General features: G+C 32.1%; 1 protein-coding gene across 1 annotated transcript in view; it reads right to left on the reverse strand.

Annotated features, from left to right (window-relative positions):
* Positions 1-15118, reverse strand: part of LOC106464091 (histone-lysine N-methyltransferase 2C-like) — a 138676-nt gene that overhangs the window by 15832 nt on the left and 107726 nt on the right. The window contains exons 39-44 of the mRNA XM_022391762.1: positions 14306-14578; positions 12248-12841; positions 8925-10307; positions 8116-8441; positions 3721-3885; positions 1881-2084 (exon numbers count right to left, since the gene is read on the reverse strand). Coding sequence (XP_022247470.1) covers positions 1881-2084; positions 3721-3885; positions 8116-8441; positions 8925-10307; positions 12248-12841; positions 14306-14578 — 2945 coding nt within the window. The remainder of the gene's footprint in view (positions 1-1880; positions 2085-3720; positions 3886-8115; positions 8442-8924; positions 10308-12247; positions 12842-14305; positions 14579-15118) is intronic.

Raw genomic sequence — 15118 nt, forward strand, 5'->3', positions numbered from 1 at the left:
CAGGGACCGAGCCCGTGCTGAATAAGTGAAATAAAACAATTCAGATCATTTTAACTTGTTCTTCACATCTAAGAGTAGTTTAGTATAAACTGAGCTACACTACCATTATCACACACTCTGACACCTGTCTATCCCACTTCACTTAGATTTACATGAACATCCACAAAATCAGTGCATTAAAATAAAAATGAAATAACCAATAGCTCTTCTAAATATACAATACGTTACTTTGGATACAAATTGAGATAACATGCATATATCTATACATGCTTATGCCGCATGATGAGGAAATGTAAATTTAAAAAATACTTCTAATTTACAACTGTATGTACAAAAATACTGAATAATATTTGCACATAAAAAAATTACCCAGTTTTATAGCTTACTGCATTTTCTTACATTAAAAGGTAAACTTTTAATATATTTTTTTTCAGTTAAAACTGATCTTTTAACAACACTTGTAACAATCAACTGGATGTGCTTCTATAACTGTTGTTATTCAGAGTAAACAATTTATCAATACTCCTGATTATGAAAGAGATAATGAACAAGATGTTTAAAAATAAATAAATTCATAGTGTCATATGCATTCATTAATGTACGTCTAATGAGGCCAAAACCTTGTAACTGCATTTGGTAGGCTCGGCATGGCCAGGTGGTTAGGGCACTCGACTCGCAATCTGCAGGTTCAAATCCCCGTCACACCAAAACATGGTCACCCAGTGTCCGGACAAGGACGCCAGTCCTACTCCCAGATACTCACCTCCAAAAGAATTTGGAGGTGTGAAAAACACCATATGAAACTACTATTGCATTTGGTACATACTCAATACAGAATAACACACATAACTTATTCTGAACCACCATTTCAGCCCCATTATAAGACACAACTTTCCATCGTCTCTTTCTTGTTACAGTTACAAAACCTATTACGTAATTGCTCACTTAAAATGTAAACGTACTATTGAACAAGTACAATGCCCTTTGTAAATTACAAACAATATCTGGACAGTTGAGATTGTTATGTAAAAACACAGATATAAATTTATTTTAAAAAAATTGAATAGAAACCAACATATTTGGCAATAAAGCAAAGTTTCAATTAGAGAACAAAATCCACAATATTTAAGATACAGAATTTTCTACTAAAGTTTGTGTACCATAAATCATGCTATATAATTTTGTTTTTAACTCTGTTAGTATAAGGCATCAAATCTTTCATATTTTCAATGAGTAAATCAGCTTCTGAGTAACAATTACGTAATCTATATGATATTCCTTTTACTCTGTTATATGTTGAATATGTCACTAAAATCTATAAGAAGAATTAAAGCACATGGCTGGTGAAGTATGTATGACTGTTTTAAATTTCATTGTTCATACCACAACAATTTTTTTTCTACGTACACATACTTGTTATTATCGAAAACCACGTATTTGTTAAAAGATACAACAAAATCAGTTTTAAGGCCATTTCTTTTCTAAGCAAAATAACAACATTCAGTATTAAAAGTCATTTTGAACTAATGCTGCAAATTTGTTAAGACAGATGTAAATTCAAAATCAATCTATAAAACTTCAACTTCTCAGATTGGAATCAAGATAATTGGCACTCAATGGAGATACCCAAGAATTATGTAAAAACTGGCTCTTCATGTGTATTAAAACAAAGAGATTAAAAGCTTTTTATGGTACTAAAGAACTGACATTTATTATTCATTAATCATTGTACTTCAAAGAAATATTAAACAGGTGGAAAATATTGAAACCCTAATTAAAAGGTAACTGTGTACAGATTTCATGTTGTATTTTCCCAGCAAATTATTTTTCTTTCAAGTGCCAACTTTGAAAGTAATTGCAATGAATTTCCTTTCACTTACTTGAGCAGTGTGTACAAGACTAGGCATGGCAGCAGCTCCAGACTGGGAAGTTACTATTTGAGGTAAATGTTGGACTATGGAAGATGGTGAAACTAGAGTTGAAGAATGCTGCATTAAAGGTGACTGAGAATGCTGCAATTGTGGTGACTGAGAAGTTCCCAGGGGTGATGGTGACAACATGGGAGACTGAGGTGCATTTTGATCCTGTACAAATGAACATATAAATATAACATCAATTCACAATACTAATTTAAAGATCCATGCACTGTCATCCAATGGCTTATCAAATTGGTATTTTTACAATTACTTTGTTACACTTGAAATATATTAGATTATTATTTTTATAAACATACAACAAGTTCAAATAGCAGGTATATTTTTAATGCAATTTTTTTTCATCTGTAAAAATAACCTGGTTTATGCCATATAATCAATAACTCAACAAAATGATAGTAGTCAAAGAACATAAAAGCCTTTATGTATGCAGTGTGAGCAGACACCAGAGTTTACTAACAAACACAGTTTCCAACTTATCAAGAATTTTTTTTTGGGGGGTCATTAACTTACTTTATCCATATCATAAGTTACCACATTAACAAAACATGCCTAAATGAAAACAGATCAACACACATGTAATTCACACCATATCTATAATAAACACAAAATTAATATATCCAAATGAAAGAGGTCAGCACAATCATCACCATCACTTATGTTACACTGACAAGTATCCAAACACCATTAAAAATAATATTTGATAGGTTGTTTAGGCAGAGTATTCATAATGAATCTAAGTTTAAAATGGACAGCAACTGTAGAGGACGACGTTTTGAAAGTATTCCGCCTTTCGTCTTCAGGTTTCTACAACAGGCAGTTGTTGTCCATTTGAAACTTAGATTCACTATTAAAAATAATGAAACTTCAAACAGAACAACACCTGAAGACAAAATAAAGACATCTATATTAAACCATAAAAATCCTGTGAAAAAGGTTATGTAAGTCAAACTGGAAAAAATGTTGACAAGAGTTTCTGAACATAAAAAAAATCATATTAAACATGAAAACACAAACTATGTCATTTTCCTTCACATGAGAGATTTTAGCCATCAAATTCATAGGAAATCAACAAGGATTTTATTCAAAACTTATAATTACATTAAAGAATCATCACCAAAAGTTGCTTAATCAAAAGATCCTGCCTATAAAGCAAAGCTTTTAATAAAAATCAAATTTTATCATGCAGTCACAAAGCAACACTGATGTAAAAGGCAACTATTAACCTTATATAACTGCTCATATATTAAGTTACACAGAGTGAATCCTGTGAGATGTAATACATGTAGTATTTTGTACACATGTTCTGGTCTTTGTAACATTCTATCCACAGTGCTGAAAAAGGTAAAGTTATAAATAGCATTTATTATTTCACACATATCAATAAAGACACATACACAGCCTAGTCAACAATTCTTAAAACCATGAAATATATTCTATTCAAGTTTTATATTTATTCAAAAGTTTTATAAAGAGTGCATCTGAAATATTTATATTTTATTTTCTAATAAAATCTAACCAGTTTCTTTAGTTTACTGATAAAATATAAGCCATATTAGGGTTTAATATATATGCTACAAAAACTTTTACTAGTGAACATGTACTGTCTTGTGGCAAGTTTAATTTTAAGTACACTATCATAAGATTGTATACACACACACACACACACACAAAAGAAACTGGTTCGAAGTATTAATACATAATAATTACAATTTAATAAAAAACATTAAATAACTCTAACTGCTCTTGGAAAGTAAGCATTCCTTAAATTGGTATTAAAACTCACAGCCATATAAGGTGTGGGTGGACCCTGAGATAGGACAGGAGGTTGAGTTGGTAGTTGTGTAGTCCCAGCAATCTGTGGATGCTGCTGCTGTTGAAATTGTTTTTTCTGTTGTTTCACTTGATAATCTTGAAACAAAACATTATGTTTTCGGGAGTGCTTCCTTGCCTATTGAATATAACTATAGTTACAACTAAGACTAACAAACTTAAAATACAGTTGAATTGAAAGGTTACATTTTTTTAATCTTACAAACAACAAATGTTATGTTTGCACATATGTTGTTTGAACAATCAAAATGATCCAATGAAATGAAAATTCACAAGGTTTATAATTCAGATTAATTATAATATTAAGTCTTAATTAAAAGCTCATCCTAGTTTTTTTGAGATGCTTATAATGGTTAAACATCTAAACCCACTAAAAAAAACAAAAGCTTAGTGTATCACACAAGTCATCAATCTTATATTCTTTATTTATTGTCAATGTTGTGAAGCAAAGGAAGAGATGGTGGCCTAGAAGAGGAAGAAACATGGCCAATGTACACTCTGACCTCCTAATGCAAACTGCCACCACAGGAAAGTCTGTGATATGAGAGAACAGGTAGGTTGCTGGGTGTTTGGCGAGCCTAGACTAAAATGCTGCTGAACACAATGAGCACCTAGAAAAACCCCTGTTGTGTTCCTTGACTATTTAATAAGATTCTTCATTACTACATATTACAGTTTAGATCTTTTACCCTTGGTTAATTACAAGACCGTTAAAAATATTAATGTTTAAGAGGTTGAACATTAAAAGAGTATCAAATAAAATAAAATACACAGACTTTTTTTCCATATCTTGTTATACCACTTATTTGGGACAAGCTTTTGAATCTAGTGCATTAAGCACAATTTCATTACTAAAGGAATAACTAGACTGTTGTCACTATAGAGCAAATTTAAAGTACACGTGTAGAACTGTTCACTATATTTATAATCCCATATCCATTACAAATTAAAATCATATGTTTAAAGCATGTCACTTGTAAAGTGTCCCTTTCAAAAAATAACACACACACAATAAAATCCTTTATATTTGTTTAAGTTAAATATATTCTGATTTGTAATAACTAGCTCCATTTTTCTTTAATACATTTTACCAGATTAGAACATATCCCAAATAAATGTTGCCATTAACCCATTAACTGCGGATGACGGAAATATCCGTCAGTCGCACATATAACTATAACTATGCGAATGAAGAAATTTACCGTTTTATTGTGATTGATGGCAACTCAGTTTTATTCGTGAGTCAGAAAACAGCAACTGAACTGCTCCTGTCGCACTTAATGGGTTAATAATTCAACAATTTTAAAAGACTTGTAATAAACAAAGGGGGAAAAGGAATTTATCTAAACTCAATATCCAGATACTTCAAAGCAAAATGGGCTATTTTCACAGTGTGCTTTTAGGTACAAAACAAAAGAAACAACGTTCTGTAAAACTATTACATGGAATGTTAATTTGTCGAATAAAAATAAAAATGTTGAGAGACTATGTAATAAGTACCCTAATATTAAACAAAGGTGTAATATGTTAGAGAATAAAGAAATTATATATTTCAAGTTAGCAGTCTGTATCTGTCTTATGAATATCACTAGCATAATACTGAAATAAAAGCTATTTGCTTTAAAGCTGAAATGAAAATTATGTAATCACTGTCAAAAAAAAGAAACTTCAAACATTCAACTTAATTAACTTTTTTCCATTTTTATATTTCTAGAATACAAGCAATAAAAAACATTTTGTGAATGTAAAATGGTGTAGGGATGGCAGTGGTAAAAAGAGTGTACACGAGAATATAGGGACGATACAGCTATATGTATATCATCCCTACCTGGCTTTCAATATTAAAATTAAATATTACACTGTAAAATGCATGAGCACAAAATGGTTGCGAGGTGGGTTGAATTGAACTGCAGTAATATTAAAGTCAGGTATGCATATAAAATTGTAACATTAAATTTGAATATTGAAAGTCATGTAGGGATGATCTATGTATAGCTGTATCATCCATATATTCTTGAATGGATTCTTTTTGGCACTGTCATTCCTACATCATTTTACATTTACAAAACGTTTTTTATTAGTTGCTTTGTGATGTTTTTTCCCTGACTGAAAGTTAGTGTATTCTATGAATGTGTGTGTGATAAAAGTTTTAATTAGGTAGTTGATGCTTTGCCAAAGACAGTCCAATAAATCTATGAACACTGGCAGTTGAAAGTAGCTTAACTCGCACTGTAAACTTTGACAGCATAATTAATCTATGTCAGACAGAAAGTCAGGAAAGAGAACTTTTAACTAAAAATATTAATTGATTAATCAACCTCAATGTATGTGTTGACGAACCAACCTGGTCAACAGAATTTGCAAACAGAACATACAGCTTAATTTCATAGTTAAAAAGAAGGTATATATATATACATATGTACAACCCTGTGTATCTTGGAGCACGGATGGTTATTTGTGCATAAAATGCTCATAAATAGAGTAAATCAGATGTGTATGGGTCTTACAGAAATGTGGCCTTTTTTTGTTTTAAAAAGATTAACTTACATAAAATACAAAAGGGAATCGCTAATAGCAGCTGCTCTTGAAATTCTTTTAGATAGGATTAGAGTAAATAAATCTATAAGATCTTTTTTTCCCTTTTTATTAGCAAAATTTTTCTGCACCAGCAATAGCAAGTGTGTGCACAAACCCAATTCATTTTTATTACTCATCAGGATCTCTACTAGCTTACCCTCAAATTGAAATACCTTTAATCAGAATTACAGCAAATTAATCTATAAGACCTTGGGCATGGTCAAATACATCAATCGAAAGGGTTTGACCTCCTGAGTCCAAAACTGTAACTAGATCTCAAATCTGTCAAGAGATAAGAGAGTTACGAGCTAAAAGTCTGTACTTGATAAACTCAAGAACCATTCTATGAGCTGCTATGCCGTGGCTAATAATGATAATACAAGACAAACTTTCACCTAGAAATTGGTTGCATGTTTATTATTATTATTATTAAAAATGGACAACAAAAATTTCTGGGAAATAAGAAAACACATTGTACTGATAATAAAAAACAAACTATTTAATGATACTGCACATTCTTAAATTAAATTGCCAGTGTTAAATATGTAGTTGCTTGCTATCTGAGCAGGTATAAACTGTAGTGCACCAACACATTGTAGGATAGTGTAGTATAATACAATGTAATTTATTACACTTGTGTATAATGTTACAGTGTATCCTACTTCTTTGGTTTTATGACGTATTCTACAATTACTAAACACTTTATAATAGTGTATAATAACTGAACACAAACACAATGACGTTTAGAAAAATGTTTTGGACACTTTTTAAAAGTGTAGATTTTTCCTTAGTATGTGTGTGTTAGATTTCTACAGATAAACTTTATCAAAACTTTTCTGTAAACTGAAGTATCTTAATTTATATATTTTATTTATTCCTAATTATTAAAATGTAAAACAAAAGTTTAAGTCAGTTTACACAGAAATATAATACTCAGCTAATAAACATTTAACCACCAGAGGTTTCAACTGGACATAATGATATAAAGTATAGTTGAAATCATAGATTTTTTTTGAAGAGTAAGAAAATTTCTTATTTACTCAAAATGTCAGCCTTTGATCATCTTGAGAATTCAGTTCCTTAACGTGTTTTTATGTACAAGAACAACTTTTCCCGGCTAATATTTTACAAACTTGTTTGTTATTCTGTTGCTATTCTTATTTGACAACGTTTGTATGTGCATGTGTGTCTGCTTATAACTGGTGAATTGTCACTAAACCTAACATGTACTCTTAGAGCAGGCCCCCTAGGAAGGGACAAAAGGGTTGGCATTCAAATCTGATGCCCCCATGTCACCTCATGGATGTCTGTATGTCGCCTGTGTATCTTTCTTTCAGGACAACAGATTTTTTTAAATAGGAACCGCTGATGAATGTCATGAGCAGAGTGTGGGGGCTGAGATTTGGATCTGCCCTCCCCACCCATGTCTTTCCTGAACACTAAACAGGCATGTCAGTTAGTATTTATATTCTTAAAGTTCTAATACATTTTCTCAAGTTTGACTATTAAATTTGGAAAATCCTAGACTATGTTTTAGTTATTGTGAACATTGCTTTCTTACTCAAACTTGGTGATCTTAAAAAAGAACAAAAAACATTATATACTAACCCTATTTTGTTCACAAGAAACACACATCGCTGCTAATATATAAGGAATCTTGCTGAAGCTCAAACTTATCTGTAATACCATGTGATAATTATCTATTATAATACCCCTTCAGAAATATAATATTTAAAGTATTATGTTTTCCAGATATATAAATACGTTGTACCTGGTCCAGTTGTTTCTGGAGCTCTGCTTGCTCTTGGGTAATTCTTTCTAGTTCAGCTGCATCTCGTTCACCTAATTCCTGACCATTCTTTCGTAATGTACGTTGTTTCGCATTAAGAGATTTCTTAATTTTTCGTAGCTTTCCAACTTCTGTCTCAAGGTATTTTTGATTAGAACTTAACAGTTGTTGCTGCTGCAACAACCATTGTTCGTAATTTGATTGCTGCTGTCTCTCTTGGTCATTTGATGGTTCAGCTGGAGGAAGTGGAGGAGCTGGCAGTGAAGTAATCATGTAGGATCCATGATGAGGAGGAGCATCACTGTTTCCTACTATATCATTAGATTTTTTTCTTAATCTGTAATTTTTTTTTGTCCTTAGAACTAATGTAGAATTAATTCCTAATGCTACAAAAGAACACTTGAAATAACCAAAACATCAACTCTAGAATGGAATTTATTTTACTGTTATTTTATGCATGGAGAACTTTGAAGCCAGAATAGTAAATGAATAAATAATAATCTCTTGCTTAAAAAAATCCTATGAAATGCTGCAAACTGTAAAATCTTATTAGTTATGTATACAAACAGAATGAAAATATTAATTTAAATACACTTTAAATAATTAAAGTTGCTCAATCCACTTACTAATAAGTACACAATAGTCTTTCAGCTATTGGACCATCTAAAAGTCTAGTATCCAAAAAGATTTCTTCTTATTGTGATGTTTAATTACACTTGTCACTTTCTAACAAAATGTATAAACTTCAACTTTCATAATCAACATAATAAATTTGTGACATAAAGACATACCCGGAGAAGTTTGTCTAGAAGTCACATGCCTAACATGAGGTTCTCCATGAGTCACAGGTCCTCCCTGTGAACCCACTGAAGCAGAAACATTGGATACTCCTAAAAAAGGTTTCTGATCTGGATTAGGAGACCCGGGAACTGTGGATCCAGAAGATGACACAAGAACTTGACGATGACCTTGCCAACCTACTGGCTGTTGTGTTTGATGCCTCTGTTTCTGTGCCTCATGAAAAAACTGTGATGGTATAGGTCTTGAAAGTTTAGGACTATCTAGAGAAGTGACTGTTGATTGTGACAAATCTTGAGTAGATGGCATTGTACCAGGCCCTCCAAAAGAATCATCAGGAAAACATGAGAGCACATCAGCTTTTAACTGTTCAAAATCCACATCATTTAGAAGTGCATCAGCAGGAAGAGATGCCAGACCATCTTGGCTTTTCCCATGTTGTTCCTGCTTTTCTCTCTGAACAAGTTCTTCCAAAAGGAGTGAATGGTTCTCGATCAATGAATGTTGGTCGCTTTGACCAGCTTCACACCTTCGTACAGGTGGTTGTGAAGTTCTACGAATTACAGTAACAACCTGGCCTGGTCTTTGTATAAAAAGTCTATGCTGGGGATGGGAAGCAGGTGAAGGTTGAGACGAATGAGTATTATCAATAGGATATGATAGTGGAGAAGGCACATTTGGAATGTACTGAGCAGAATGAGATAAGAGCACTTTATTTGGAAGTTGTGTAACCCCTACACTTCCTTGACTACTAGAAACAGGTGTAGATACGGATGATCGACTTACAGTTGAAACTTGAGACACTGGTTTGACTCCTGTGTTTCCTTGATGTGTCTGAAGTACAGGTGAACCAGATTTTATAAGCAAACGATAAACAGATTCTGCTGATGGCACTCCAACACCTTCTGACAGAAGCTGCTTATCTTCTACAGATTTCTGACTACTATCAAGAACCTTAGAAAGATGAGACACTAATTCAGAATCTGAGGCCTCAGATTTCGTAATTCCTGAAAAACCCACCAGTCTATCTTCAAGTACACCTTCCTTTAAATCTTTCACTCTTTCTAAACTGCTATACTGACTGAATTTAGCCTGAAAATTATATGAGCTAGGCCTACTTACTTGTACATTTTGGAAGGATTTCTCATTCTTTTCAACATTTGTCTCATCTCCAACTTGAAATGGAATACACTGGTCTTTTTTTATACTATTTCTACATGCTTTATCACCTGTGTTAGTTTTACATTTCATATCATCTTTATCGTCCAGATCGAGGTGTTCATCTAAAATGTTATTTGTCTCTCCATCTCCAAAAAGTCCTTTGTCAACAAGTTCTGGATCAGCATATTCCAAAATATTAAAATCATTGCCGAGACCTGTAATAGAACAATTGAAGCTGAAATTAAATATGGGATCCACTTTAACATGTAATAAATTATTCAACGCATCCAAAAAATGAACACATCACTGGAAAGAACATAAAATAATTAATAGAACAACAATAATGTTGTTAAGGTTCAAGAATTTTTTTTGGTTCAAAGGGCTTATTAATCTAGGCATGAAGAAAACTTGTTAATTCAGGTGCTATTTACAACATAGGAATGCTCTTATAATTCTATTGTATGATATTTTGATCACTAAAAACTAAAAATGAATGTCACTTAACACAGCTACAGAATGCTTTGCTGGTTATACTCCCTTCCACTGTACAAAGTTAATGTACAATTTGCCTTTTTTGTACTCATTTTGTTAAATATAGAACTGTAAAGTCCAAAAATGTTATGTTACTTGGCAGGCAAAGAAGAATGAGAAAAATGTCACTCAACTGTTCAAGATTTTAGTGATTAGAAAAACAACAAATACAAACATTTAACTGTCAGAAACACTTGACAGTATCTTTTACAAGCATAATTTTGTTTGTTGTTAAGCACAAAGCCACACAATGGACTATCTGTGCTGTACACACGATGGGTATTAAAACCTGGGTTTTGAAATTATAAGCCTCCAGACTTACTGTTTAGCCACCGAGGGCTAAAGGCACAAACCAAAGTGGAATTAAAAGTTTAAAACTATTCAAAAACTTGTGAAAACAAACTTTTTATATTTCAGTGCTACCTTCATTATTTTGAACTACTCTGTTAAGACTTACAGCTTACATTTCAACTTTTTAATTACATTGTTGCAGCTACGTACGTTTGAACCACAGCTGTCCTGTTTGTGTGTATAATGTGTACAGCATTTTATATTTTGTTCTAAATTTCACTGTTAGTTTAGGCTTTACTATACTCTCCCGAAGAAGCTACAAGGCAGTATGTTGGGAAAATAAGAAATACATACATACATACATACACACACACACACAGTTTTTCTACAAATAAATCATATGAGTTATTCCAACAATGTTTACAACTCTTCACTGTGCATTAGTTTTTCTGAAATCTAAAACAATACATTTCATCTTATTTTCAACTAAAGATTAGTCTTTTCATTACACTGTAACTAACACTGACCAAAATTTTAAATACATTGTTAACTGCCACTAGAAAATCTCCATGCAACTTAGCATTGCTGTTTCACCATGTAACAGCCATATTGACAGTAAAAGTTTGCTCTCGTAAAATACACTTGTAAGAGAGAAGATAGATTATGTATATATCACTACAATAAATGATACAGTACACAGAAGTTGTATCCATAAATAGGAATAGTTTTATCTTAGCTTAGTACCTACTCCTGATTGATCAGTACAAGTTCCTTACGGGCCCAGGTCCTGAAACTATACAAGTAGGGACATGTCTAGTGTTGTAATATGGTCAAAAGTGGAAAATATAATCCTAAAACTTTATAATTTCTTCAACGTGTAAAATTCACACTGGGATTTGTTTCCCCCATACTTCCTATTTATTATCTCATATGCCAAAAAATGTTCTAATAACACAATTTGTCAAAGATTTTAAACACCTTTAACTACAGAAACACTAGTTATAAGTATGTGTTGATAAATCTTGAATATTAAATTAAAAGTGTGAATTCCAATGCAGAAACTGGTATATATATGCTTCTTAACTGAAAATTGTTTATCAAATGGTTCATTCAATGTGATTCATGCTGGATCTAAAGTTTAGCTGGATTAACAAGAAAATCAAACTGGCCAGTCACTTTATTCACCAAGTAATGTTAGCCTGATATCCCAGAACAAAACACATACTGTCTATAATTTTCAGCAAGAAAGTCTATGACTGAGAGTTGTCAATATAACTAATTCTGGAAAATCAAGAACAAAACCACAATGCTAATAACATGATATTACTCTTACCTAACAATTCATCATCATCATCATCCAGCTCGTCACCAACTTCACATTCGGTCTCATGAGTCACAGTCTGTTCATTTACTACATTCACCAAATCTTCTGGAGTGGTCCTTCTCTGAGGAGTTTCTTCAAAAGCAGATGTTTCTAACAAACTAGATTCAGATTTACCCTCTGATGCAGAAGTATGACCCGGACGAGCAAAAACAGCCTTGTTTATGCTAACATCTGAGGCCACACTTTGTCTCATGATTAAATGTGCTTGGAAACTTTGTGGTTGTTGATGTAGACCTGTCATTGACTGGCTGATAGTAGAAGCAGATGGCTGAGTAATGTGAGACATTATGCCACAGGTAGTTAAAGGTTGGTTGAAACCACAATTTGAGGAGACAACAAAGCGGTTCAAAGCCTGAGAAACTGAAACAGTGTGGCGAGTTAATTCTGAGCAGGCAACTGGGAAACGATGCCCAATAGGAGGGTTAATACCCTCTTTTCTAGCATGAGGCAATACTGAAAGTATAACTGTTGACTTGTGGTGTTCAGGTATTTGAGAAAGCGAACTGCAGACTGCTGGTTGACCAAAACTACCAAGTACATCTCCTGGAAGTACAAGTTTACTTAAATTTAATATGATTATTAATCACAAAAATCTTCTTTAAATATTGTGAATCATTTACTTAATAAAACAAATTTTTTAAACTACTTTCCTGAGGTATGATTGTTTTAACCATTTCTGGACTGGGTGTATCAAATGAAGAGTCATTATTAAACTTTTTTTTCGTTGTAGGGTAGGGGTGGGGGAAATGCACAAATAAACTATTAAATTAAACCGTACACAACACAAATGTCAAACAAATATTTAATTTCTATGAATATAAAAAACACGTATGCAATTATATTTAGTATCTTTATGAATTTTTAGTTGCTTAAACTTTAGAAATTTGTTTTGAAATGCTGTTTTAGAAAAAATAAAAATACTTCCATCTTGGATTTTCATTGTTACTGAATTTCTTAAACCTTGTAAAGGTATCTCAAAGTTTTTGTTTACATCAAACTAAACATTGTTTTTATTCTAATAACACCATACAAAATGAAGAAAACTGTAAAAAGTATGAAAGAAATAGTAAAACTAAAAACTATTCTTATCACTGGTCAGAAAATTCAATATTATACATCCAATCAATCTTTTAGTTGTTTTATATTCATTAACACATTTATCTTTACCAGTTTCTTTTCGTATGTTTTTTTAATTTATTGCATACTGGAACAATCATATAACCTGCATAAAAATACATAAATTCTGTATGAACAATAACAACTTACAACAGGAAGTCATTGTGCAACATTTTATAAGCCATAAGGCTACAAAAAACATGGAGGATACTTAACTACACAACATACTAAATGTCTTGCGTTGTATTAACGATATGATCCTGATTTGTTTTGTTTATTAACACTTTTCAAAACTACACATACATTTGCTTGTGGATCGATTACTTTGTTGGTTAGAGGGTCTTTAATAACACATTAGCCACACAAACAAATATAAACAAAACAACCATCAGCACTACAATAAGTCCTATTAATTATTATTGGAGTTTCCTAAGGATTTTACATAGAAAATGAATGATTTCACCTAATTCTTTTGATCAGTTCATTACATCAAGTGTTGAAACAGTCAAAAACCATAAAATTACCCAATATGATGCAATATATGGATCCCACCAGTAACAAACAGCATAAAAGCCAAGTTTGTAACATGAGGGTTAACAAGATATTTAACTATGTGACACAGAAAATATCTTGTAAAGATCCATGCTAAAAATGTAAATATCAACATACAAATATTTTAAAAAGATCTCATCAAAAAACAGCACTTAACTACATGATGCATAGTATATCATTAAAAAAACCTCAGCAAAAATATAACATAAAAGAGTATTTTAAACTTTCATATGACTGAAAGTAACAATTTTAATGGGCATAGTTAAGTGAAAACTTATCAAAAATCGTATTTCTCATTTCATAGATTATAAACATTATTACTTAACAGTATATTCTTACCAGTCACATGCTGGTGTTGTGGCAATGGAGACTGTTGCTGCTTAGACTGTAAATCACAAAGCTTATTGACATTCTCTCCAAAACCTGTGGACATGCGTGGATGAGGGCCTGCTATCCTTACTTGTCCAGGAGCCAGTGACTGACCTCTCAACTGATGTTGTGGAAGCAAAACCATTTGTAGTTGTGGGTCGAACTGTCCCGCCAAACTTACAAGCTTGTGGTCTAATGTTGGAGCTGTATGACTAAACAGCTGACCAGGACTAGTAGGGAAACCTACAACACAAACAAAATATCCTATGTATGCCTTATAATTATAATAACTCTGTAGCTCAAAAAAATATTTTATTAAACTGTGACTCAGGTGTAAAATAATGGTTCCTTAGATAGGAAGTTAGTTTAATCATTCAGAAAATAAAGTATTTAAAATCAACGTAATAGAACTCATCAGAATTTGTGTCACATTCGAACTGCAAACCTTAGTTGAGTAACCCTTGATCTACACTTTATAACATGTTTATAGAGTAGTAAAAGAAAAAAAATAATTTCTAACAAAACAATTTCTTGAACCCTAAAATCTAATTTTTTGTATAACTATTTATTTACTGTACATCAGATAACTTCTACAGTCTAAAAATACATCTTATCAAAAAGAAGCAATTATTATTATTATTACACATGTAGTCAAATAGAGGATACAAATTACTTGTGTCTACAGACAAAACACCAATATACTAAGTTTGTTTATAATAGAATAAGCTATGTGCACTCTGTCCAGCATAGGGAATAGAACCCTGGATTTCAGCACTTTAAGTC

Source organism: Limulus polyphemus, unplaced genomic scaffold (assembly GCF_000517525.1).
Source record: "Limulus polyphemus unplaced genomic scaffold, Limulus_polyphemus-2.1.2 Scaffold1559, whole genome shotgun sequence".
In the NCBI taxonomy this organism is placed as follows: Eukaryota; Metazoa; Arthropoda; class Merostomata; order Xiphosura; family Limulidae; genus Limulus; species Limulus polyphemus.